This window comes from Netta rufina (assembly GCF_964035555.1).
Source record: "Netta rufina genome assembly, chromosome: 7".
Classification (NCBI taxonomy): domain Eukaryota; kingdom Metazoa; phylum Chordata; class Aves; order Anseriformes; family Anatidae; genus Netta; species Netta rufina.
In genome coordinates, this window is record NC_140130.1 from 33,903,185 (window position 1) to 33,929,826 (window position 26,642).

At 44.9% G+C, this 26,642-nt stretch overlaps 1 protein-coding gene across 1 annotated transcript; it reads right to left on the minus strand.

Moving 5' to 3' along the window:
* Positions 1–5,638: 5,638 nt before the first annotated feature.
* On the minus strand, positions 5,639–19,435 carry OAT (ornithine aminotransferase). Its single transcript, XM_084289873.1, has 10 exons — positions 19,386–19,435; positions 16,355–16,581; positions 15,635–15,859; positions 15,399–15,494; positions 13,567–13,694; positions 11,906–12,028; positions 10,655–10,783; positions 9,575–9,688; positions 8,376–8,520; positions 5,639–7,453 (listed from the first exon to the last, which is right to left on the minus strand). The coding sequence occupies exons 2-10, from the start codon at positions 16,551–16,553 to the stop codon at positions 7,293–7,295; spliced, it is 1,320 nt and encodes a 439-aa protein (XP_084145999.1). The 5' UTR covers positions 16,554–16,581; positions 19,386–19,435; the 3' UTR covers positions 5,639–7,292.
* Between the last annotated feature and the right edge of the window lie 7,207 nt (positions 19,436–26,642).

Genomic DNA, 26,642 nt, shown 5'->3' on the forward strand with positions numbered 1-26,642 from the left:
CCGTGGGAGATCACTGCTCCCGCTGCTTCCACATGTGACTTCACCATCTAAACACGCCCATGGCATCTTCTCTGCTGCTGCTGGGCTCTCCGAAGAGCGCAGTTTAAAAACAACTCCTGCCAGCTGCTTGCTAGCCCTCACTGTTTGTTTTTTCCCAGCAGCGAGGCTGTGTCAGACACTTCCTCAAGCCGCGTCTTCAGAAGTTTGCGTTAGAAAACCCCGGTCACAGCCCAAAGCTGAGCACATGCTGCCACAGCTGCTGTCACCTGGTCACGAGCTGGCCATAGACTGATTTATCCCGCAGCTCTTCCGAGGTCTTCCTCATCTGAAAAATTGCCAAATCTGGAAAGAAAAGCTGATACAGACGATCAGCCAGGTCACCTACCTGCGTTGCAGCAGCACAGTGAGCACACGGTGGCCGGCTCCCTGGCTGCCACCTCCCTAGGTGTCACAGGGGGACCTGGCTCATTCCGTGGGCCCTGGGGAGCCAAATTTGCTGGGACACCCTGGTGGGACCAGGCTCGGAGCTGCAGGGTCCTGCTGTGCTGGATGGCACTTCTTGGGACCGCACAGCCATGTGCTGCAGGAGCACTGCTATGGCTTAGGCTAACCACGATGTGTCACAGTTGCTGCCCATCCACGAGCTGGGCTGAAGCACCGAGGTCTTGGAGCAGGAGGTGGCACAAAGAGGGAGGGCAGCAGGGAGGCTGCCAGCCACAGCATCACCAAAATCCTGAGAAACAGGAGAAAGAGGGAGCAGAGAGGGACGGGTGCCAGCTATGCCATGCGGGCAGGAATAACCTCAACGCACAATGGAAAAACAGCAACGGGCACGTACAACAGGATACAAGCGAGGTGTGAGTCAGGCTGTTGTTAAAAAAAAATAAGGAGAAAAAGAAAGCAAACATCCTGCTGAGCTGTCTGAATAAGAGCAGCCTTCTCCAGGGGTGCTGCTGCTGCGCGCAAGCCCCGGAGAAGCTTTGCCTGAAGGTTGCAACCAGCTTTGGGCACACTGCAACAGGACAGAGGGGCTCGGCAGCGTGGAAGACACAAACCTGGTGGACACAGCCCGATGTCTGGGTCGTTTAGCAGGAAAGGAAAGCTGCTGAGCAGGAGGAAGCAGGTCCCAGCCAGCGCCGTGGTTCCCAGCCCTTCTTTTTGGTTTTAATTTGCTTGATATTGGCTGAGCGCGTGGCCACCCACCGGCCCGCAGAATAGAGGAGATTTAACCAAACTGTTCCAGCTCAGCCCGCTGCCATGCCAGCCGCAAACGGGTGACGTGCAGCTTGGAAAAAAGCAGCCCCCGACCGGCTGGGGGCACGGCTGGGGCTGGGAGCATCCCACGCTCCCCGGCCCCCCATGTGGTGCCCAGGCGAGGATGCGCACGGAGGGTGGTCAGGAACACCCAGCGGCTGGAAAAGCCTGACGGGCGGCTGCCTCCACGCCGAGCAGGGACACCCAGCAGGATAAAAGCACCCAGATCTCCTCCGTGGGATGAAATATAACCGGGAGCTGTGCGTCCTGCAGCTCCCACCTGCCCACCGAGGTAGGGTAGCAGAGCTGGGTAAGGGAGCTGAGATCCCTGCTACAGATCCTGGTTCATCTCTGCAGGGCCACAAAGATCAGGGACATTTCAAAATGATGTTTTTGGGGTTAGCTCCTGCAGCAAGAGGCAGTGCTGCTTGGGGAGGCCGCCCTGCACCCACCTGATGCAGACAGCCCCTGGGAGATGCAGACAGCCCGTTACAAAGGCAGCGGCCACACAGCACCGCCTGCCCGATAGGGCTTTAATCTTGTTTTCATTTTCGTGCTCTCGAAGGTTAATTTCAGAGGAGCCACACGCAGACATCAGCCCCTTCCTCGCGCTGCCTTTAACCTTGCCGTGAAGGCTCCCTTCCTGCAGAGACAACACAAAGCGCCCCTCTGGGAGCAGCTGAGATGTTCACCCATTATTGACGAACGCTTCCACAACACCCAGCAATTCATATTTAATTGTGTCTGATTGGTGTTGAGGGTGAAAGATGAAAAGCTAGGCAGGAAAATAGATCCTCTTGCCCCCAGCCAGAGCTACAGGTACAATAGGGAGTGAAGCTCTCCCAGGCCTCATCTCCCTTGAAGGTCTCAAGGCTTTCAGGACATTGAGGCAGCTCCTACAGCCTCATCCTGGGTGTGTGTGTGAATTACCCCCTCCTCCGTCCCGTTCCTTCAGGTGGAGTTGTGTAACGCGGGCAGCGTTTCCCAGCTCTCTTCCATCTCTGGGTATTAGCTGCAGGATCAGGGCTCCCCCCTGTCAGACCCCGGGGAAGGACTGGGAGTTCATCCAAGGTCCAGGCCGTTGTTGGGTTTGCACATCGTGCAAAGGGTCAGTACTCCCGAGGGCTTTAATACAGAGCCCAAATCATAGCAAATTAATAGGATTTGGGGCAGGAATGAGGAGGAGTTGCTTTCTCCTTGTATTTATTTGGACTAGCGCCGATAAGAGCCCGGGGATTTTCCAGACAGCACGGTCTCTGCTCAGATTTCTGCAAACAAGCCCCTGCAGACAGACAGACAGCACGGGAGGGAAACAACCACCAAGCAGGATTCGTTATGGTCACCTCTTAGCCACGCCACGTTAGCGTTCGGCACTCCAGGCTGCGGGATGCAAACAGACTGCCTCGAGCAGAAAAATGAAAGCAGATTAGCTTGCACTTGAAAGAAAAACAAAGGAGCGCTTGAAGCGGCTCTGCCTTGACCCCGCGAGCTCTCTGGCTGCACGGGGGCTGGGGTGGGACCAAAAAAACACCCAAAACCCCAGGAAACTCCAGGAACCCCAGCTGGTTAAGTCCCCCACTCTGGGCCAAAGCACCACAGGGAGGCCCACAGAAAGCGGTGTCCTGATGTAAAGAAATATTTAAAGATTTCTCTCAGACCTCCCTCTTCCTTCTACTTCAGTTCTTTGGGAAGGAAATTTCCACCCCCCCGCTCAGCTGTCCCTACATCCCTATCAGTCAAACAGGGACAGCCATGAATTACCGGGTGTTTGTCATACTAGAGATAAAGGAATTCCATTTTAGTCCCCCCCCACCCAAGATTAGCCACAAGTGCACTGCTTAAGTTCCAGTTTGAGATATGACACAGAGATGAGACTGGAGTTTGTGTGACATTTCTGTATCAGTGAAGACCAAAAGCGAGCCCTCAGGAGTCACAAACTCCCCAAATCCTACACCCAGCAGTGTAAAGCCGAGCTTCTGGCTCCATCTGCTGCCAGGAAGATGGAAAAAGATGAGAACGTGAACAAGAAACAGCCAAAAATAAATAAATAAATAAACTACAGCCTCGTCCTCTGCTCAACTAATGCCCTAACGCTGCTGTCGAAAGGCAAAGAAAACAGAGGTTGCTTCATCATGGCAATTTCTAACAGGTTCAAGATGTGCAGTTCTTTACCCGGTCAAGACTGACGGGCACTTGAGGCCTTTTAAGAAAATAACCTACTTGGGTAAATTTTAACTTTCAGGCATACTGTCTGAGTGCATAAATTCAGGTTTTTGCAGCTGTAAAGAATCCCAAAGGACAATGCCATGAGCACGGCTCCGAGATTGCCAGCAGGAAAGACAAAAACTGAAGGAATCCCGCACTGTATGCTTCCCCATCTCCCCACTTCTCCGTGCTGCTCCTGCCTTTCCCTGCTTCACGTGGTGCCTTTAAACCTCAGTTTACATCTACCCGTAAACAAAGATTTACTTTCCTGTCAGAATACATATTCCATGATTTCACGCCAAGAGAAACGTCCGCGTTTTTTGGCAAAGAGCACTGGCATATAGCACAATTCGGCATTGTTTTTGCAAACAAAGCTTCCAGTGAAGTCAATGGCAGCTCTGGGCACACGAGGAATGCTGCTTTGGCTCTTGGGTGCTTAGATTACCTCCCCGTGTTTGCACAGCACTCAGTGCAGAGTCACTGTTCGTTTAGGAAAGCATTTCATATACCATACCCGGCACAAAGAAACAGCAGAACGCGTGCAGGCACTGTGATGGAGACAGATCAAGCCTTTAGAGCCAAATGCTTGACGTGACATCTTGTAAATGCACACGGACCTCCAGGGAATTTCATTGCTGTGGAGCTCCTGCTAAAGGAACGGACACCGTTTGGATAGGCAGTTTGGTGTTAAACATACAGATCCCTTTCAAATCCCATTTTAAATATGAATTTCAATTACAACAGCAGGAAGCATCACCGAAGAAGTGTCATTGCCACGCCTTCTTCCCTATCAAGATGCATCTCTATCTCTATCAGAGAAGAGAAGTACTTGAAAAGTACTGGGAAGGCATCAAAAGGGCATTCTCCGGGCTTGCTTTCCTCACCTCTTCACTTCTATAATGCTAGGATGCAAAAAACAAACTCAGAATATTTTATGAAATGTCTTACGTACTTTCTTTGCACATTTCAGAGTACGCATTACACTAATTTGTAGATGATTTCCACTTTGGCATCCTTCAAATGCAAACTTTGTTCAGGAGCAGCGCCTGGCAGAGCTGTAGCACACTTGAGCAACTTGTACAACAAGCACAAACACGAGAGCACCGAACTTCTGGCGCTGAGCTCTTGGAGGCACTTTAGTTGTCTACATTTTTTTGGTAAGAGAAGCCCTGAAGAAAATTTCTAAGGCTAATTAAAATCCCAGACAACAAACCCAGCGACTGATTTACAAGCCCATTAGTTATATGAGCAGCTGCATTTGAGCTTGAGAGATTTAAGCCATGTCACTGAAATCTAGCAAGCATGAACTGGGATTTGGCCAGCAGACAGACAGAAAGACATTTTCCACGGTAAAGTAAGCCCTTATTTTGCCCTCTCCTTCTCCAAACACACGCTACATGTCACAGGCAGACGATCTTTCTTTACTCCCAAAGCAACGTATGGAGTTCCTTAACTCTGCTCCTGAATTTCTGAGCTGCTTCAGCAGGCACTACACACCTGCCTTCCTCACACGGGTAGCTGTGGCTCTGGGAACAATGCAGAATTGAGGGCAACTTTCAGGTCAAAAAGGAAAAATCCTTAATTACCCAGTCATTAAATAAGTGTAATTTAAGATGAGTTTTTGACTTGTCTTCAGAAAGGCTTTACATGCCTCTATTTTCATAAGCTCATCAGGGAAATGAGATTCAGGAAGCAACCATGGGATGAATAAAAAGCCCAGAGATCAGCCAGCAATGATCTGCTGTACAAACAGAAAAAAAAATCAAGTTCTGAGCAGACTTGGCCCAGTTAGTCTGCAACTGGAAAGTGGGCTGGACAAGATCAGAGCTGAAATCGATAACAAAGCCAGAGAAACCTTCTGAGTAAGAGGCTGAAAGACAATAAACCAGAACAAAATGTTACATGCGGGTTATTCTTGCTCGTTGCACAAACAAACAAAACGAGGACAAACAGGTTCAAAGCTGTTCTTCAAAACAATTCGCACAGAAGGGAGTCTGCAAGGACAAGCTGAGAGATAAAAATATGCCACTGCAAGAAAACCCAAACGACAATGCTTAGGCATGAAGTGCAGTACAGCACACAGGCAGCACAAACAAGTCCAGCTCTGCTCAGCAGCAGCGAGGGCATGGTTGGAGCAGTGAATCACAGGAGAGCAAGAAGGATGAAGAGAAACATCACCTTGCAGGAAAAGTAATAGAATTTTACTGAGAGAAGGAGAAACCACTGAAACAGGAATGATAACGATCTTTACACGTGTTAAAGACTGTTGTACAGAGGGACAATAACCCGTTCTGCAGCCCTGATGGGCAGCAAGAGACACAGACAATAAATACGGTAGGAAACTTGCTAGCTGTGAGGACGAGGAAGCACTGAAACAGGGAAAGGAGTCTTCTGCCCTAGAGCCCTTTCAGGCAATCATGCAACCAGTGGCATAACTGGGGCAGGGGAATGGACCTGATCATGTCCTTGGCTCCTGCCAGCCCTACTGCTCTATGAAAGCAATTTTTTTTGGCTGCTAAGGATTTTGGAGGGTTCACCTTTTGGAAAGGACTCCAGCAATGATGTTCACACTACAGCTTCTTTCAGTTACTTCACCTTTCCTGGTAGGTTGCAGAAGCACAGCCTGCAGAAATGGCAGCCTTCCCAGGCAACACCTTTCTGCATTTAATTCCTACCCCAAGGCTAACAGTCAGGGTGACACACTGCCCCTTGCACATATGAGACCTTTCCAACTTGAATCACTCTTCCTCCATCCGTGGCAGCTGACTGTATTTTGTCTGAAACCAAGTAAGGTACACAGCTGGGTAAGGCACTCACGGGGATCCTGAAGGGCAGATTGGTTCATTTCTATGAACTGTGTTGCCTTTCAAGCACCACAGCATTATTCACCATTTGCATGGTAAAGCACTCATCCTAGGGAGAAAAAAAAAAAAAGAAAGAAAAAAAAAAACAGCAAGAGCTGCCATATAAAGACACAAAAAGACAGACTGTTGTGGCTCTGGATGGAGGTGACCGCAAGTTTCTGTGGGGCTCACTCTTTCTCAGTACACTGTGGATTTAAATTGCACATTAACTTTTTTCTTTTTAAAGCAAGGCATGTTTTAATAGAAACATCCAGATTATAGGAAGTTCTGTAACAGTAAAAACAGATCTGTATACTCAGATCTATTTTACAAGATTGCAAAGCCAAACACCGAGACCAGTCTTGAGAACAGCAACTCGAGTTATAAAACCAAAATGCTTTACACACAGAACACAGCCTGATGCTTGTCAAGATCACCGGCACAACACCCAGTTTGTGAAATCTTCAGCATTGTTTTTTTTCTAGCTGTAAATGAAAAACAGAAATTCTACCATAATGGCAAGCGCTTCCCCACTACAAACATCTCACCACGAGGCAAAAATACCAAATGTGATGCCTGGGAGAGTTCTGAAAGCTCAAGAGCACCCTTACTAAATATATATATATATATATATATAAGTTATACTCTAAACTTTGGCCAAGACTTTCAATAATTAAGCACATTTCTACAGATGTGCCCCCCTCAAACACTCTGACTCAGTTTGGTAAGTTTCGACTAGATGAACAGAACCTCATCACTTCATCTCCAAGTATTCCAAGATTGGAAGCTCTTTAAAATCATTATTAAATTATAATGGCTCGGAAGAAAATAAAAGACAGCTTTTTTTCTTTTTTTTTCCTGTTTTTAAAGACTTAAGTCCTCTTAGATAAAAGGAATTAAAGATGCTTGCTTCACGTGCAGGCCTTCATCGCACATATAACAACACACCAGCTCGGGTCAGTCAGCAGATACTCTTTAAAAGCCACGTTTTCAGAAGGACAGAATGGTCTTATGAATTATTTCGATGCACTCTCTGATTTCATCCTCCTTAATCACCAGAGGCGGTGCCAGCCGGATGATATCACCATGGGTAGGTTTGGCAAGAAGTCCGTTATCGCGAAGCCGCAGACACACCTTCCAGGCATCGTAGTCTGCAATGAAAGGAAAGTCATTTGCACCGTGCCAGAGAAAGCGGCGCATTTTCAGCACGTGGTATGAGGAGCCAGACTGTAAACTGCTTGTCATTTAGTAGTGAGAAAAATCAAATATCATGTGCTCATTCTCGCAAATGAAGTGGTGACATCTGAGCAGCTCTCCTGAATTTGCAGTGAATATTTAAGGCTGCTGCAAAAACTGAGCTTTGCTCTTTCACAGATGAGAGCCTGCCTACTTGTAGCAAGGGATTAAACAAAGAAAACTAGAAGAAATGGAAGCCTGCAAGAGGCAGGTAAGATAAGAAGTCTGGATAGGACATCAGACAAGGTTACTTTTATGCCTGGATTTCAGCGCATCACATGCATGACTTAAGAAATTACAGCCCTTCCCTTGCAGCACTTTGTCACTTAGTATATTGATGACAAAAAAAAAAAAAAAAAATTGTCTGCTCTGGCTTTTAAACCATTTTCTGGTGTGCTTCAGTGTGTTAATCCCTAGAAACTTGTTTTCAGTCATTAACTCTTTCCTTCCTTATGCCTTCCAGTATTCATCTAATTATCCTGGAATAAACAACCTCAGCCAAACTTCCCACAGTCTGACAGAAACCAGCCTTCCAGACACGGCCAGTTATCTCCAGCTGAACACACCAAGGGGCATTTGTGGGGAGCTAAGTTCACCGCCAGGTTTGAACATTATGCAGTCATAAAATAATTCATATTGTTAAAAGTTTAGATTGAGATAGTAAAAGCCTCCTACTTTCAATAGCACACACTCAAATTTATAGGCAGTACTACAGTGCCAAGATCAGAACCCAAACAAGATGACTATAAGCTATGTCCCTGCTCCACAGATACTTGCGATTTCAACTTGAAAATTATTTGTCATGCTACAACTCTGCAGTTGATTGTGTTTCCTTACCTTTGGTTTCCCGGATTACAATGGCATTGAGCAGTCCTTTCCCTCTGACACAAGTCACAATATCAGATGGTGTCTTCATGAGCTCATTTCTTAATATGTTACCCATTCTTTCTGCATTTTTAGCCAAGTCTTCCTCTTCAATTACCTACAGGAAGGTTAGAAGGTTAGTGCTTCAGTCAACTGAAGGGCACTGCATTTGTTTTAGTTGTCTACTCCAGCATGGCACACAGGGACATTACAATTGCTGAGATACAACAGCTGACCCATCCAAGGTACCACTGCAAACATAGCACATCCAAGCCAGTTATCATTAAGCCTTCACTCATTTGTGTTCACAGGAAACATAAATCTCTAAACTGTTTTCCAGTTGTCTTTTTTTTTTTTTTCCTCCCCAAGTGAAAGACAAACCTCTGAAAACTCAATCTCTGAGTTTGGCCAAGTCCATGTATCAGGCAACGATGAGGCTTTTTGAGTGACTTGCTTAAATGTTGTGAATTATGCAGTCACAGAATGTTTAAAATATGGTACCTGTACAAGATATTTTACTAGCTTTTGTTTGAGCTCCAGTGCCATGTGTGTTATCAAGCTCACAGAGCAGCAACTCTTAAATATGGCATAATAAAATGTACTATTTTTAAAATGACTCAGTGAAATTAGTAAAATCATTCTACTGAATTTAAGTACCTTAAACCTTGTCCTGGATAATGGCTTAAATGGCAGAATAAAATTTAAGACTATAAAATACAAAGAAATTAGGGTACCTTTTCAGCTAAGACTTTAGAGCTTGTTTTGTGACATTAAACTAAAGAAGGATTTAGGTTAGACATTAGAAGGAAGTTCTTCACTGTAAGAGAGGTGAGAAACTGGCACAGGTTACCCAGAGAAGCTGTGGATGCCCCATCCCTGGAGGTGTTCAAGGCCAGGTTAGATGAGGCCCTGAGCAACCTGATCTAGTGGGTGGTGTCCTATGTCCTATGGCAGGGGTTGGGGTTGGATGATCTATCTTTAAGGTCCCTTCCAACCCAAGCCATTCTCTGATATGATTCCACATGCAAGTAGTTAACTACTACCAGTTTTTCATTCTTATTAAACACAAATTTCTATTTGTATCGTAACATCAATAATGTTCCTTATTTAAGCAAAGATAATGTCTGTGTGACATCTTTATTGCTTTAGGATACAAATATTAAAACACAAACCTCCAGAGCTGCTATTGCAACACGACAGGCTAACGGATTTCCTCCATATGTAGATCCGTGTTCACCAGGCTTAATGGTCAGCATAACTTCATCATCACACAGCACTGCGGAGACCTAGAATGGAAATGTCAGCTAACTCATTTACCTACATCATTTAGAACAGTAAACTTAAATCTCTCAGAAGTAAACTTCTCCTCAGGGCTCACGAAAGGGTGCTTTTCATCCCATGGCAATAAGTTACATCTATATTCCTAGCTCCGTGCAGAAGAGGACATCTGACAATCACAGAACAGCTTAATCCCCTTAGATACACTCAGCTATACCGGTAATATACAGCAGTTAACTACAGCTGAGAGGCATTTCTCCAAAATGAATATTATTTCAAGAGTTTAAGTTTCATAACTCTGTTTAACAAGTCAAAACCAAGCCAAAACAGTTCAAGGCAAGCTGCAATTTTCAGCTTAATCAGCAGAAATTTATGTCACTCCAGGAGGATAAACCCAGTCATGTGGGCATGACAAACAAGTGAACTAATGCCAGTTGTTCAGAAAAATGCTTTTAATAGATGATGCTTTAGCACACGTTATTTTTCTCCCATTTTACAAAGTTAATCAGAAATTCATTAAAGCAAGACTGTGATGATCTACTGCCCAGAGACAGTGTTAGAATCACTAACTAGTGATTCCAGAATGAAAGGCTGACCACCAGACACTTACCTTTCTGATATTATCAAACTGAAGTAAACAGAGATACATCAAATCTATTCAATTAACAATGACCAAAACACCTAAAAAATCCCAGAAGATGCATCTAATGATGCGTCAAACAATTCAAGTATCAACACAGAAAGTTCAGTGCTCTCTAGCCATTTCAGCTATACATGTAACTATGTATTCCATAATTTTCTGATGCATCACTCACAGGCTCTACTATCTGGGTCACAAATTATAGTTAATCTTGTAAACACCGATTTCCAAGCACAGCAAATATCAAATTTGTCTTCCAACTAGTAGACTTTCAGTCTTAATTACTTTAAAAATGATTAGCCAAGTAATTTATTTATTTATTTTTGTTACTCACAGGATATAAGCCACCAGAAAGGGCCTTTCCAAGAAGAATTATATCAGGTCTCACATTTTCATGGTCAACAGCTAGCATTTTTCCTGTTCTGGCTAAACCCGTCTGGATTTCATCGGCAATAAACAGAACCTTTATAGAGTTAAAAAAAAAAACACACACGTTACAAAAAATGACTTTTCACTCCCATTCCTACTTCAGTTCAAATAGAGTTGCACGCAGTGAAAGACCTTCCAGCTGTATCATACTATGTGCGCTTCTTTTACCCCCTCAAGACGCACACATCCTGTGAAATGTCAAACTAATGAAAAGTAAATGTACTACCCTAATTCTCTCTGACATCTTTAACAAAGATTCTCTGCTACATAAGGAATACTCTACATCGGCTTGGTCCCTGTTCAAACAGAATCTATTTACACTACAACAGCAAGTGAGATTTCCAAAAAGTTAGGATTAGTCCATCTTTTACTCCAAGCGCATTGTTTGGAAACTGACCTTTGAAAGCTTCTGAAAAATGCCACTTTAGCAACTCTGCTGGTCTCAGTCTGATCCCCAGTGTCTATATGACTCTGAGAGCCTACATGCAAGTCTTTGATCTCATTTTCCTAAGCTGCACTACTGTCATGTGCTGGAATTCATAAAGTACCTAATTCCTTTTCTGTGAGGTAAGCATCACAGTAACAGTGAAGGCAACTTCATTACCTGTACGTCAATAGCTTCCTCTGAAGGTTTGGAATAATTTATGGGTAACGTTTGAAAATTAAGAATCAGAACTCTGTTAGAACAAAGTGCTGATTTTCAAACCAGACAGGCTGCATGGGAATAAAAAGCCATGAATCAGTAAAACTTTTGTTGTTTTCCTTACAAAGGACAAGGCCTAGACCTGTAGAAGAGCCTGACCAAGCTGATGCTGCAAAAAGGGAAGGCAGCCTGCTTATGAGCATCAGCAGTACCCACCAACAACAACAACAAGAGTGAAAAAGAAATGTAGAGTTTAATTAAAATAAATGCAGTTTCAAAAGCTTCCATTAGAAACTTACATTGGTGACAGCAATAATAAACAGAGAAAAGTGAGCACTGCTAAGAAGTACTTCCAGGTAAGGAAGCAGGAAGTGTAAGTATCCCCTACCCTAATCCACTGCAATTATAAAACAGCATTTGAAGTCCTATACCTTGCATGAGAATAACCGTACAAGACATGCCAGGAGACACAGCCTGTGATTTTAAGCCACCTAATTCTAATGAATTCCTTACGTTGTGCTTTGTGCAGAGGTCCCGCACTCCCGTGAGATAGCCTTTGTCAGGAACAACCACGCCTGCTTCACCTTGAATTGGTTCAACCATGAAAGCGGCTACGTTGGGATCTTGAAGTGCCCGCTGTAAATATGATGTGCACAGAAAGAGAAAAAGAAAAACTTGTACTCAGGTCACATTTACAAAATATGGGAAGAGCACATAGCACAACCTAGCTGTCACTCTGTTTTCAATCCTAAAAGCAGGTAATGGTATTCCTGTCAGACAGTTATCTCAGTGCCATTTCAGTTCCAACACAGAAGCCGATGTCCCTGCTTGCCTCAAAAGATCAGTTGGTGTGCTCGCTCAGGGAATTACGAACCTTAAAAAACTGCAAAGCCAGACAAGCAGATTATCGGATTGGTTCATAAGTTACCTCAGAAATATACTCAGTTTTGCATTACTCCATACAAGGCAAACAATTGCTCAATGCTTCCCCCAGTTCACCTCAAACAAAAAGGAATGGAGGCTCTCTAGTACAAAGCTGTCATCTTAAAGCAAAGTCCACAGCTACATTCTTGCACTATCAAGCTCTAGAAGGTTTACAAGTCTACAAGACTCAAAAGATACAAAGATTCCCAGCACAAGTTTACTGCAGCTTTCCTTAATACTGCCCCGTAAACAGGATCAATTCAGTTATTAGTCTGATGGGCACGGATGTGGGTTCTAGGTCTCCAGTGTATTCAAAGCCTCAATATAAAGTTAGCTGAAAGCCAGTAAATACTTACAGAGCTTTCACAATGAACAGCCTTACTTAGGTTCAAAGCTGATTTAGCTACTCCACAAAGCAACTATAACACAGAGAGCCTTTAGTTTCCCCTAAACAAACTCCTAGGAGGCAGGCATCTCTGTCCCATAAACCTCCACAAATGGCTTGTTTTACTAAGCAGGCGCAGAAGACACGGAGGACTGACTTGTCACTCATGGAGATGATGTATGATGGAATTGGCAATGCCAATGATCCTACTGCCTCAGTACCATTTCTGTTTAGCTGGCACCCTCCTGCCTTCCAGGTCCCAAATCCAGTTACCCTATGGCTGCTATCAAGCACCATCTACCCTCCAATGCACAAACCCAGACTACGAGCATGGGAAGTTTTAATCAAGGTCAACACTCCCCAACAGCTTGTCTGCAGAATCAGTAGTATTTCAGTAACTTGAATGAACTGCCAGCCTAGCATGTTTTTAAGGATGCTAGGAAGCTTGCAAAACTGGTAAGCAACTGCAGTGAATTCTAATTATGCAGTCATTGGAGAATCCTTAGCATTTCTGAGAAAAGTAAGTCAAGATACTAGCTTCAGAATCCACGCCCAACTTTAGAACATATTTTACTTCATGCAAGTGTAACGTGAATCCCCTTGCAGTTTATTTGCTGTTCTTTATTTATACCTGAAACATCTTCTACACCTGAAATGAAACAGATCTTGTTGTTTTCCTTCTATCTCCTAAAGTAAACTGAAAATCAAAGCCAAAGGAGAATTTACACCCATTACCTGCAGTGTATATGTATCTAGACATATATAAGAAATACATATTTCTTAATGGATATGTTTTAAATGACAAGCTTCTGATTTTTCTGCCTTGCTATTTACCTAAGAGACACAGTAAAATAATCCCAAATACCTCAAGAGCTGGTAGGTCATTGTATGGGATCACTTCGAAACCTGGCATAAAGGGTCCAAATCCATCGTAACTCGATGGGTCTGTAGAACTGGAGATAGCAGACATCGTTCTGCCCCAGAAGTTGCCAGCTAAAAATAATAATAATAATATTAATATTTATATAGCAAACATCTCATTGACAAAATTACAATGCATTTTCACCTAACATAACCGGCAGAGGTTCATTACAAAACTAAGAGCCAGAATGGTTTGTAGGACATCACATTTTTTAACCTGCTTATGAATTTTAAGAGTTGTCTAACATTAGCATCCTTCCAGCAATTGTTAGTAGTTTCCACTGATGCCTTAAATACATCAGGTTGCTCTATCAAAAGCACGTTGGAAAAACAAACGAATATTATGACATGACCTGGCAAGTATACAAAATAACTTCCATGAAGAAAATACCATCCAGAATTTAAATCCTATTAATAAAGCTGCCAGTAAGCCTAAAAAATACGTTTCTGTGTAATTCAAAGTTCCAGGAAAAGCCGTTTATATTTTTAAAAACACTCTGACTTTGCACTATTTCATATAGAAACATGAGTTAAAATGGTTGGGAACTAACTATCACCAAGACTATGAAAATTTTAGAATTTCCATTGAATCAACTTACTGTCACCTAATTGATAATTAGATGTCTGATAAGAATAAGGAAGATAAGAGTTCAAAACGGTCACGATAACCCCTGCTATGCTCTGGGGAGTTACTTATCGAAGTAAGAAAGCACTTACTGAAAGTTGACTGACTAAAGAGCAAAATAAAATATACATGGAAGAAATGGAGAAATATTTGTTTAAAGAATTCCCAGGAAAAAAAAAAATCTAATTGTCCCTAGAAGACATAACTCAGTGTTCAACTTTGAATTTCAGTTTATAAATGTAGTCTAATGACAATTTATAGTTCAGCTATGACATGCACCAGAAGTCAGAAACAGACTGCAGCTGTAGCAACCAACAAACAACAGCAACAAATACATAAATACATAAATAAATCACTTATTAATTAGTTTCATTCTGGGAAGTTGTATAAAATACAGAGCCACGGAAAAGCAGCAGAATCAACAAAAAGCACTTCATCTACAACCAAAAAATACCAAATAGAAGTTATTTGAACTAGCCCTAAGCAGTCATTTTTCAGCAAAGCACAGTAGCTTCTTCAGTGGTAGGCAACTTTTCCCTGTAATATAGCCAAGAAGAGCAGACGAAGGATGAAAGCACACCACTTAGATAGTCAGGACCCACTATCAATTCTAGCAAGATTGCTGTTACCTTTGCTGTATCATCAAGACTACAAAATGGCTTTACTGGATTAAAGCCAGCTTCTGGAATACCGAATTAAAGAATGCCGAAGAGAAACACTGGTAGGGAGTGGTTAAGAAGGAAGGAGGTTATCCCGAATGTGGGATTTTTGAGAGGGGTCTCAACAGTTTAATTCAAATGAAAGGTATCACAAGAAAGAAGGAATAAAAAGATACTGCACTTTAACACCCAAACAGCGATTAAAAGAGCGGAGGATGAATGCAGCTTCCATCTGACTTCAGGCAGCTATTAAGCAATATCTGACAAGAAGAAGGGTTAAGTAGTACAAATAACATCTACTTTATACATCCAATTGCTGTTTATAAAGCTCTATAAACCACTTCATTAACAGTGCTTTCCTTCCTTCAGTGAAAAAACAAATCATTAATAACACTGCAGTGCAATCGCTACAGCTACAGGACGAGTGCTACCGCCAGTGTCTAGAGCTGCCTTCTTCTCAGTACCTCAACTCGTAACCCACACGTAACGTACCTGCAAAAATAATTTTTGCTTTGTATTTCGGAATGCCTTTTACAACGTATGCCCACTTCCGAGCCAACTTACAGGCAGTTTCTCCAGCTTCCACTCCTAAAACATAAAGCAGCACCATTATCATATTTGCACATCCGACAGGTCATCGATGCAGTAACAAACGCATCAGTGCAGCACAAAAGTGTTGATTCTCATGGAAGGAAATACAGTGGCAATAAAATTCTTTTTTCTCTTACCTGTGTTCATTGGAAGAACTTTGTTATAATTGAACATTTTGGTGACAAACTCCTCATATTCACCGAGCACATCGTTGTAGAATGCTCTAGAGGTAAGGGTCAGTTTTTCAGACTGAGCTTTCAGAGCACTCACGATCTTTGGGTGACAGTGGCCTTGATTAACAGCACTGTAAGCGCTTAGAAAGTCAAAATACTTTCTGCCTTCAACATCCCACACGTAAATACCTAGAAAAATAAAAGTATGGTAAATACTGCGGAGCAGCAAATCCCCTTAAAATATAGTTAGAAATCAGAGTAAATTTAAATCAAGCCAAAACACAGAAGCAGTACACAAGGTTAAGTACGCACGTGAACAGGGATCCAATGCAGTTTTCATGTTCACCTTAACACTGAAGATCTCCATGCAAGGCAGCAGAAGAAACAGCTGCCTGAAGCTTTCTTGCTGAGTTATTCTTGAGTTATGGAAATCATCAGAACTTAGACTTTTGTTTAAATAAATCATTTTATAGAGAGCACAGTTGTATGAAGTGGCCTCATAAGGCTGCAGCATAAGGCCTCATAGAGAGCTATGGCCTGCAAATTAACTACCTTTACTTCATCAATTATCTCAATCTTCTCTGCTCCCAGCCCAACAAGAAAAGAGTTTTGAAACTGATTAGGCCAAAATCATTATGTATATACATCCCATCAACAGGACCCAGGGCAACCGAAATAAAATACCTTTTCCCTTCTCCAGAGCCACAGGCAGCGGGTGGTAATTGTGGGCCCCATATTTAGCCTCACGTTCAAAAATGTAATCAGAGGACAGAGGTCCTTGAACTGTTTTTTTGGTAGCAACTGAGGTAGCAGAACTCAGCGAAGCATGAACACCTCGGCAGAGAACAGCGAGGCTCTGCGGGCGGGTGAGCTTGGAAAACATTGTTGACTTCAGGTATGCCGTGAGAGATCTGGAAAAAAAAAGGAAAAAAAAAAAAGAAGTTAATGATTAGCACTGACAGTACTTCTGAACAAATATATGACGCGATTAAAGCGCTTCTACTGCCAGGATTACAGGTTTCCCAACCATTCTGCGCTGCAATCAGGAAAGCTTGTACGAAGTATAAAGGAATGCAGCACTGACTTCAACTAAGTTGTTTTTTTCCCCTATTCTAATGCACACTCCCAGAAACAGAACAAAAACTGCACGACTCAGCAAGCCTAAGAGCTAGTCCCCTAATTTTTACCTATAAAAGTACCTTTTCTTTGTGCCTTAAATTGCAACTAAATTTATTAATACAAGCTACGTTTAGCAGAGCAGGGAAATGATCAGAAAGTTAAGTTTATCAAGCTGCTGGAGCTGCTGAAATGCCTTTCATCTGACGAAGACTTCCTTAAGAGAAATCTCAACACAGAATCAGAAAGCAAATAATATAAGGCTGGAAAGAAGCACCTGACCAAATAATGTTTAGCTGATAATTTCAGACTGATAAAGGACAGATTAGTTTTAACCAAGGTCAGCTTTAAGAAGTCAAGTTAGTGGCTTTTTGTATAAACTGCATTCTTGATGTTAAAGCGTATCCAGCTACGGATAAAGAACTCCTTGTTCGGGGCATTTCAAGGCAATGAAAAAATGAATGGAAAGTAACAGAATTTCATGAAACACACACACGAAAAACATTAGGAACTTGAACTTCCACTGCATTTTTCCCCTTCCTGCTCTGTCAGAGCAACCACACAATTAAGCCTTCAAAAATGAAGAACAGAACCATGGTCTTATTCCCAGCAGTAGGTGGCATCTTTCCGTTTAAATTCCACAAGCATTTACCAAAGAGTGTAATTAATATTCCCAGACTTATATGGCTAACGTGTCTTTGGAAACAAACTTGTCAAGTCCATCAAAAGTGGAAGGCGGAACTCCAAGATGTGGTGAATCTTTTTCAGATTTGTATTTGACAATGGAATAGAAATTGTTTCCACAGTTCTCTGATAGCACTTCCAAATTATGGTAAAGGATTGAGAAGCACCTGAAACACAACACTGGGACAGCGTGAAAAGAATCCTTTGCAGGAAAGTTCTGTGTCTTTCCATTCAGGGGAAAGCACTAACACCAGAAAGGCCCAAGATGTCTGTGAGAGCTGGAAGGAGCAAAGGATTCTTCCACGTTCAACTTGTTCTTACTTATAGAAGCGCAAGAGAAGGATGAGAGTAGTGGGGACAGCAGAGAGCCAAGGCAGAGGTGTTCACTTTAGCAAGACCAAGCACAGTCAGAGCTAAAGATTCCAGTCTTGCACAACATCACACTTACAAACTGTAAAAAGTTATTAGCCCACAATGAAGATGACAATGACAAGTGCTCTGATTATCCAACGCAGCCTCCTTTGCAACAGACTCCACAGCAAACTGAAGAGCTTTTTAAGGAACCTCAACACTGGCGCACTACCTAACAACAAAAGTACACTGCAAAAGATGTGTAAAAAACAGGAGAACACAGGGACAGTTTATGGGAGGAGACGATCATTTCAGGCTGCTTGCAGCAGCAGATTATTCTACATTTATTTTGGTAAAGGACTGCACGCTGGATGAGTCACCTTAAAGAGGCTTTTCTTCCAGCAGATTCCTCTGACGTTATATTGCTGTTCCTCATTTCGAAGCAAAGCCAGAAAAACCATTTCCTGCATCTACCAAAATCAGCAGTCCCCGTTCCAGCAGGAGATCAGCTGCTCCTCAGCCCTGGGCATTTTACCAACTCAGGGCTGTTAAGTATTAGCAGTCTGTGTTAAGACTCCTCAAGACTGTCACTCAAATATTTTACCAAAAAAAAAAAAAAAAGGCAAATATGTCTTCATGGAAGAAAAATTTTGACAGAGCTGCACCACTCAGAAACACAACTTGCTTAACCCCTTAACTGCCATTGGGCTGTGCCACCCTGCCCCTGACACACCTCCCTGGCAGGGCAGCTGGTTCTGTGATAAGCTCCTCTATTTTTGGACATGCCCCAAATATCCCTGAAATGAAAGCTGTAAAGGAATGAAACTCTTACCTGCACCTCACCAGAGAGTTACAGACTACTCTTCTTTCAGGGTGACAAACCTTAATCAGAAATCCCCAGAAAGACTTCCCCTCCAGGAGGAAGAAACGACCTGCAAGCTGCGGAAGCGAGGCTCTATCATTTCAGCTGAGCATGGGGGGCGTGACCCTGAGCAAAGCAGAGCGAAACCACGAATTCCTGTTGCATCTGGAGCCGAAAAGCGAGGAGAAGCCTGCTCCTGGCGATCCGCACGGCGGTTTCAGGAAGAAGGAGGGGTGCAGCAGGGGGGAAAAGCAGGAACTCGTTACGGGGCAGGAGGCAGGCGGGAGGTGTTGCATCAGAAACGGGGCCAGCCCCCCCCGCTGAGCGCTAGGGAAGCGGCTTCTCCTCCACAGCAGCCCCTCAGTAACGCTGCTCGCCTTACACCGCCTTAAACCGGAGAAAATAAACCCACCCGGGCCAGTTTTACCTCAGCAGGGCTAAAAACAACACGAAATAAATACATTTTGGGGGAGGCGGCCCTGCCTGAGGCGGGCGGCAGCGGGCGGGCTGCGAGCTCCCCTCAGGCCTGTTACCCCCAACGGGCCTGAGGGGAGCCTGAGGGGAACCTGAGGGACCCCGGAAGGCTCCCTCACGGCACGGCGGCCCCGCCGCGCTCCCCTCCCTCACGGCGGCCCCCACATGAGGCGAGAAGCGAGGCCGGGCCCGGTTTTTCCCCCCTGTCCCCCCCGCCCCGGTCCCTACCTGCCGGCCCTGCTGCTCCGCCCGCGGCCCGCGGCGCAAAGGCGGGGGCGGCCGGCGGCAGCTGTCACCGCGCCTCACGCCCCGCCGCCCATTGGCTGCCGCCGCCCGCCTCTGCCCCGCCGCCGCCCGCCGTTGGTTCCCGCCGAGGAGAACGCCCCGCGCTCGGCCAATCGGAGGGCGAAGGAGCCGCAAGCCCTCAGGGAGGGCCCGCCCCCTCGCCTCCGCGGCTGTTGGCGGCGCTGCCTCAGGGCCGCCGCCCCCGCAGGGAGCTGGCGGGGCCGGGGAGGGAACGAAAGGGAGAGCACGGGGAAGAGCGAACAGAAATGAATAAAATAAAGACGAAGTGGAAAAGCTGGGTTTGGGCCAATCTGTCCCCGCTGAGCCGTGTCCCCAAGCACCACGTCCAACCCCTCCCGGAGCACCCCCAGGGACGGTGCCGCCACCACCTCCCTGGGCAACCCGTCCCAACGCCTGGCTGCTCGTCCTGAGGAGAAATGTTTCCAAATTTCCAGTCTAAACCTCCCCTGGTGCAACTTAAGGCCATTCCCTCTGGTCCTATCGCTAGTTACCCGTGAGAAGAGGCCGACCCCAGCTCCCCACACCTCCCTTTCAGGGAGCTGTAGAAAGCAACGAGGTCTCCCCTGAGCCACGAGTAGTGAAAGTGCATTGTTTTTAACCCAAAAGACGAAGAAATGCTGTGAAAAGATACTGAGACTATTTCCCTTTTTATATAATCCACCTTACTAAAACCAAAACCAAAGCAAAGTCTCAGCAGTGCTGACTTCTGGATGCCTCTTGACTCATAAATTGCCCTGACAAGTCTATCTACGCTGCAAAAGTCCGCAGCTTTTCCACACAGAAAACGCGGTCTATTGGGTTGACAGCACCCAGGATTTGCATATCTCCCCCCACACAAACACAACCCCATGGAGATGTCCTGGAACCCTGTCAGATCTCCTAACCAAGCGGCTCAAAGCCCGCCTGGCAGGGAGCAGCATCGCATATGCGGTTGGAGAAAAATGCCCTCGGAGGCAATTTTCCCAGTGTGCAGTCAGCTGGGAGGAGAGCAGAGAGATGATCCCAGGCTCTTCGTAAATCCGAACCCAGTCAGGCTCGATCCTAGTAGTATATTTATGTCTCTAACTAGCCTAATTCTGCCAGGGAACAGTGCCCTGCATCTGCTGCCGAAGCTGAACGCATGAAGTATTCAACGCTAAAAGGTTGTGCCTTTGGTGCTACATTGCAAAATAGGTTTCACAATCATGTGTGTCGAATGAAGGCATGGTTGCACTGTGCCAAGTTTCTTCTTTAAGTCCAGAAATTGCTCCTATCTAGGAGCAATTGCAACCCGTTTTTTCTACTTAAAGGTATGATTTATTTGCGAGACGCCCACAATTTTAAGGCTGGAAAAAAGCAGTGAACCAATTTGAGTATTGTATTTTGTCACAGTTCAACTCTGGTGTAAGGAAAAAATGTCTGAGTCTAGCCTCACTCCCAGGGAAACAGTGGCCATGTATCCAAATAAGCACTGCCCATTAATATCTGAAATGCGGAGTCTCAAAACCAACAAAACAAACCAATAACCCTGACACAAGAAAGGGCTTGCTCTCTTTTGGATCCTGCAAGTCCGAAAGACGAGGAAAAAAAAAGGGTTACGTGCTCAAATACAGGCATAGAACAGAATGTGTAGATACTACGTGTAAATTTATTTGTTAAAGCTGGTATGGGCTTATTTTGAGATAAAAAGAAATACAAGTGTGAAGTAACTCTCAACTGGAGTCTGGTTATTTAACATCTGAGAGAGACTGACTGCAAACGCCTACATAATATAGGCTGGATCACAATTTTTTGTAGGATCATTGCAATCCTTCTGTGAATCACTTTCTTTCCTCTTTTGTTTTCGACACTTAAAATCAAGACACTGAAAATACCCACTTTTCTTGTATAAATGTTATCAAGCTGAAATTTTAAATTGTTCACATTTTTCACGGTGGTAGCTGTTACCATAGATCTTGAAGCAGCTGCTGTCAGCTAGATGTAGTATTTCTTGTGATTTAGAAAAAAAAAAAAAAAAAAAAAAAGCGAAAAATAAATAAATAAAAAAAAAGCAGCAGCTTAATGTGCGCTGTTTGGTTACCTGTCGGTACCTAAAAGACTCCACATGACAGCAACCAAAACATGAGAAACGGAAGACTCGACATTTTCCCATTTTGCAACAATTTGCCCCACAGAAAAGAAGAAAACCTTGACCTACTTGAGAAAAGAGGGTTATTATATTCATTGTGCTTATCCAGAAAATACAGTCTGACGTCCACGCAGACCATACAGTCACATGGAGGAACAAGTTAAGTCATGCCAGTCGTTAGGCATAATGCCGCAGCTCGCTCTCTGGCAGAAATGCTCATTGAAGTCAGGGGGAATTAGGCATGTGAAGAGGCTGAGGAATTGCATCCCGCCTTATGGTTGTTATTTTCTTCCCCAGGGGTAGGGCCAACACCCTCGCCTGTTAACCACAGCCTTGGGTGCTGCCTGGGCGAGGTGGGCGCGTTGCGGGGCCAAAGGCGGTGCTGGGGGAGTGCTGGCGTAACGGGACGCTTGCTGCTCTTGCTGTTCCGTTCCTTGGTGGCCGTGCCGGCTCATTGCTCAGCTCGGAGGAAGAGTTACTCACCGCAGGGCATGACCTACACCAGTCAGCAGCTTGGGTGTGGAGCCCGTCCAAGTCATGAGGCTCAGGGTGCAAGTTCACAATTAGCTAACACTGGTGGAAGTCTTCGGTGCTGGCGGGAGGACAGTCCCACCCCTCTGCCTACCTCTAGGAAAGCCACAAGGGTCGTTTTCACTCGTTCTCCTCTTGTCCATGACATGCTGCCACTCAGAAAAAAAAAAAAAAAAGAAATAAAAGGTTAAAAGGTGATGCTACTCTGTGACCCTGGTCTCTTATTTGAGAAGTATGTCTGAACGAGACGTGAGAAGGTGAAGGGGCTTTGTTATCATCATGACAAGACACCAATGAAGGATTTCAGGAATTTTTCTACTTGTACACTTTCTTACTTATAGACAATCTTTCATCAGTGAGAGTTGGAAGTTCATGCTGATTTTTCACAGAACCTGGTCCAGGGAAATTGCTCTCTGTGGCCCCTGGTTGTGTTATTCTGGCTGTTTACGGACACTGAGGTATTTCTTGCAGGACCAGAAAGTGTAGTCTTTCCTGCAGCACAGCTAGGATATCTTACCATGCGGTGTGTCAGAGCACAGAAACAACAAATGTAATTCATGCACAGCACATCTGCCTTTCACATCGAGTTAGGGGTCTCTTTCTTAGCCTGTATTTTTCAAGATAGTTTGGCAAAACATAGCACAACCCCATTAAAATCAGTGCTGTGTGATCGAGTGGATGTTCCTTAACCAGCTTAAAGCACCACGAACATCCCTTGGAGCTGATACTCCTATTGCAAGATAAACCTTGAGTTATAGTTAACACTGAGCCTCCCCAGTTTGCTTGCTGTCTTATTTTACCAAGATTTCAATGATGCTCTGCTTGTTGGATGACAGCGTGGATAACTGAATTATAAAATCGAAATAGTTCTTGTCTTCTTTAGGCATTTTTTCCAATATCTGAATTTATATTCCACTATCTTCCTTTGCAGTTTATTGATGCTTGCGTCCAGAGCCTTCCACAAATGAGATGTGACATTTTGTTTGTGTGTGAAACCCAGATTTAAGGGTGAGCAATAAGCTCTTATATTTCTAGAGCTTGTAGGTAATTTAATTCAATGACATAGGAAGAGAGAAATGTAATTTATTTATATATTTCTGGTGGTTATCACATTCCTTGGGCATGACACTACCAAGAGGAAACAGTCTGGAGATGATCTGAGAGAAACAACTTTCAGATGCACCAACACAGATTAAAAGAGCTGTGTGTCCTCAGCTCACTCAGGAGTGGATTTCATTTTTCTCTAGCTCCAACACGTGACTGACAATAAAATTACCCATTTACCTGCAGTCCCAGCAGCAACATGATCCAAGAGTGAGATCCAGGAGAGCAGCAAGAGGGCAGGAATCTGAGAATCCACAGGACCTGCATTTTCTAGCATAAAAAAATCAGAAATAGTACAATAAAATCCAAAGAAAATGGGAGCAAGACAAAGCTGGTTTGAATTTCAGGCTTTCAAGTGCCTATCGTGAGTTTGCTTCTTCCATGTACAAAAATATTTTGATTTTGATCCTGCAGACCTTCTGCTTCTGGACTTCCATCAGCTTCATTCTTGGATTTTATCGGGACAGTGACTTCTGGAAAGGAGAGCCTGGAAATTGCTTTACCTGCTCTCCACACTCCCCAAATCTAACCAAGCTGGCAGCTGTAGCTGTCGGGAGAGCACACAGAAAATGAACACAGATACAGCTGGGTTTGTAATAAGAACGAATATCTTGCCATTCGGGTGAATCTGAGCCCTGAACATCTGGCTGCACTTCATCTCAGGAGCTGGGAAACTGTCCTCAAAATCCTACATCCCCGTGGGCCCTGCTGCGGTGCGTGTGCTTGGCATTGCCCCGACAGGGACTGCTGACCTCGCTAAGTGGTGGGCCATCATCTGCTCGGGGCTACTGTGGGCTGGAACCGGAGAGCTTACACAATGCCTGGCCCCAGTCAGACTTTAACTCGGCCTCCTCGCAGGGGCAGCTTAGCGAGGCGACCCACTGCGTCGCCTGCCACTTGTCCTGACCTCGGGCCGACTGCTGGCAGCTCCCGAACTTCCCCCTTCAGGGATTTACGCCAGCCTGAGATGCTCCAGAATACCAAATAATTCAGAAAATTAGAGGTGTTTTTGGCACATGCTAGAACAAACGACTTTCTTTGAAGGCCGTTGTTTCAAAATAATTAATTAAGCTGCCACGTGGCCGCCCCTTAGAAGGGGCAAATAAACCAGGAAAGCAAAGCACTTAATCCTTTCTTTGCTCTGCAGCTCATTTATCGTGTCTTCAAACTAATGCTCTGCCCTGCCAATTCCAGTGCAGTGCAGCATCCCCCGAGTCCTGCCGGGTTGTTTCGGGGGCAGGGACGGCGTGATAAGGAGCTGTCAGGCCCGTGGCAGCATGCAGACACGGCCCCAGAGGCTGTAGGGCCATGGAGCTGACCTTGCCCGAGAGGACAAGGCTTCAACTCAGCTGATTTTATTTTTTGAGTTTGTAATGCCAGGTGCTTGAAGGTCCACAGGTGCAGAACCCGATGTCTTTTAAGGTTACCCTTGTGCAACATCTGTGCATCTTCGTAGATCTTCTCCTTTAGAAATAAATAAATAAATATAGGGACTTTTTCATTGAACAGTAGCAGCAAAACTAATGATCAAAGCCACCAGAAGTCAGCATGTGAGGCGTGATTTTTAAAGGAGTCAAATATTTTATTTGTGCTGGATTTGCACATCGGGCTGGTTTCTTTGGAAGTGTTTCAGAACGTCAGGGGCTGCTTGGTGGAAAAGCCTGAATGCTGCACGCCACTGAAGTCTCTCTGCAGTGTTAGGACATGCCTAAGCCCCGTGAAATACCACGTTTTTAATGACATTCATCATGCGGCGTTATACAGAGCATAGAAAAGGAGATGATCAGCCTGAGAAAGAAGTTGGCTTGGGGACTCTTCGGTGTTTGAAGGGGAAAATGTGAAGGGAACTGAGTTTAATGCAACAATCCCTTGCTAAAACATCACGCAAGGTGCCTCAGTAGGGGGCTAAAGGAAGCTCATGAATAATGAGCACACATCGCTGTCTCCCAGAAGCTTTTACTCAGTGCTCGACCAGAAATCAGCCCCCCAACACGGGCTGTCTGTGGCAGGGCAGTGCCGCACACGGCTGCTCAAGGTGACTTCAGCTGATACGGGGTCACAGCGGCAAACAAAAAACTGCGTTCGGGTCTAATGGTGCAAGAACCCTATTATCAATTTTGCTTCGGGAGGATTTCGCCCACCAAATGTTTTGCTAGACGTCTGGTCTGGCCTGCGAGTTGTAAAGCTGCGGGAAAGCAGACTTTGGCCTCCTGCATGAGCAATATATGGGGCCAAAGCGGCGCTGCCCCGTCAGTCCTGAGCCACTTCACCACTTAGCGGGCCGACGAGGCACTCAATAGATCGGCTCTTCTATTTCATGAGGCCTTTGATCAACACACGGGTACCTTACCTTGCCTCTCATCGCCTCTCTAAATGTGCTGTACAACCACGAAGGTGCTGTACAACCAGCAGGCCGCCAGCCGTGGGATCAGAGATGTTTTATGAAACTCTTCCATGAAACACTTCCCACTGCAGAGCTTCCTCGTGGGGGCCTTCAGCAGGGAGCACAAGGAGTTAGTTCAGCCCCGCCGCAGCTCCCCGGGGCCCGTAAGGCAGGGGGTAAAGGACACCAGGACAACAGAAACCTCAGCTCATCCTCAGCTCAGGAAACTGTGCATACACAGCTCGTTGCTTATAATGCTTATTACTTGATCGTAGCTAATGATATGAGAGAGAAAGAGAGGGAGGGAGGGAGGGAATTCAATTTTAATTTTCCAAAGCCTTGTATCACACAACAAACACGAGTTTTCTTCACTGAAAATGCTTGGCCACCAGCCTTGCCATACACGGATTTTATCTTGCTATATTTACCAAGATCGGACCTCGGTATATTTAATCGTTTGCTGTATTTTTACAACTTTGAAACCCATCCGTATGAGTTGCTGTTGCTCTAAAAGTCCGGTTCCATCGGCATTTCCAGCATTCCCCTGGCTTTGATGCCGTGGTGCTCCCCTGTGCACGTCTTTCATTAGTAGCTTAAATGAAGTTGGTTTCCAAAGTGCCTCTGTGCGGCTTGGACCACTAGTATTTTTGTTCCCTGTGCAGATCAAAGGTACAAAACATGTTTTTTTATTATTTTTGGGGGCAAATATGAGCACTGTCTGAGTCTTATTGCAAGGCTGCGTGCCCCAGGTGTCCCCAGCAGCTGCCGGTGCTGCTCCTACAGGCGACACTAGGGGAATGAGGCTCCTAACTCTTCTCTCTGGAGCATTTTAATTCAAAACCCTTTTAATTTGATATAGATGCAATTTTTTTGCTCTTTACACTTGGGACTTTCTTGTGATTCCTTTTAGCATCCACATTCGGCCGTGAGTAAAGCCAGTTTATGCCCGTGCTTGAAAATATTTTACAGCTCCGCCTCCAGAACGGCGAGAGATAATGGGTACTCGGTGGGGCACCTCCAGAAGTGTGACTGCTGCGACAGGCACAATCCTGAC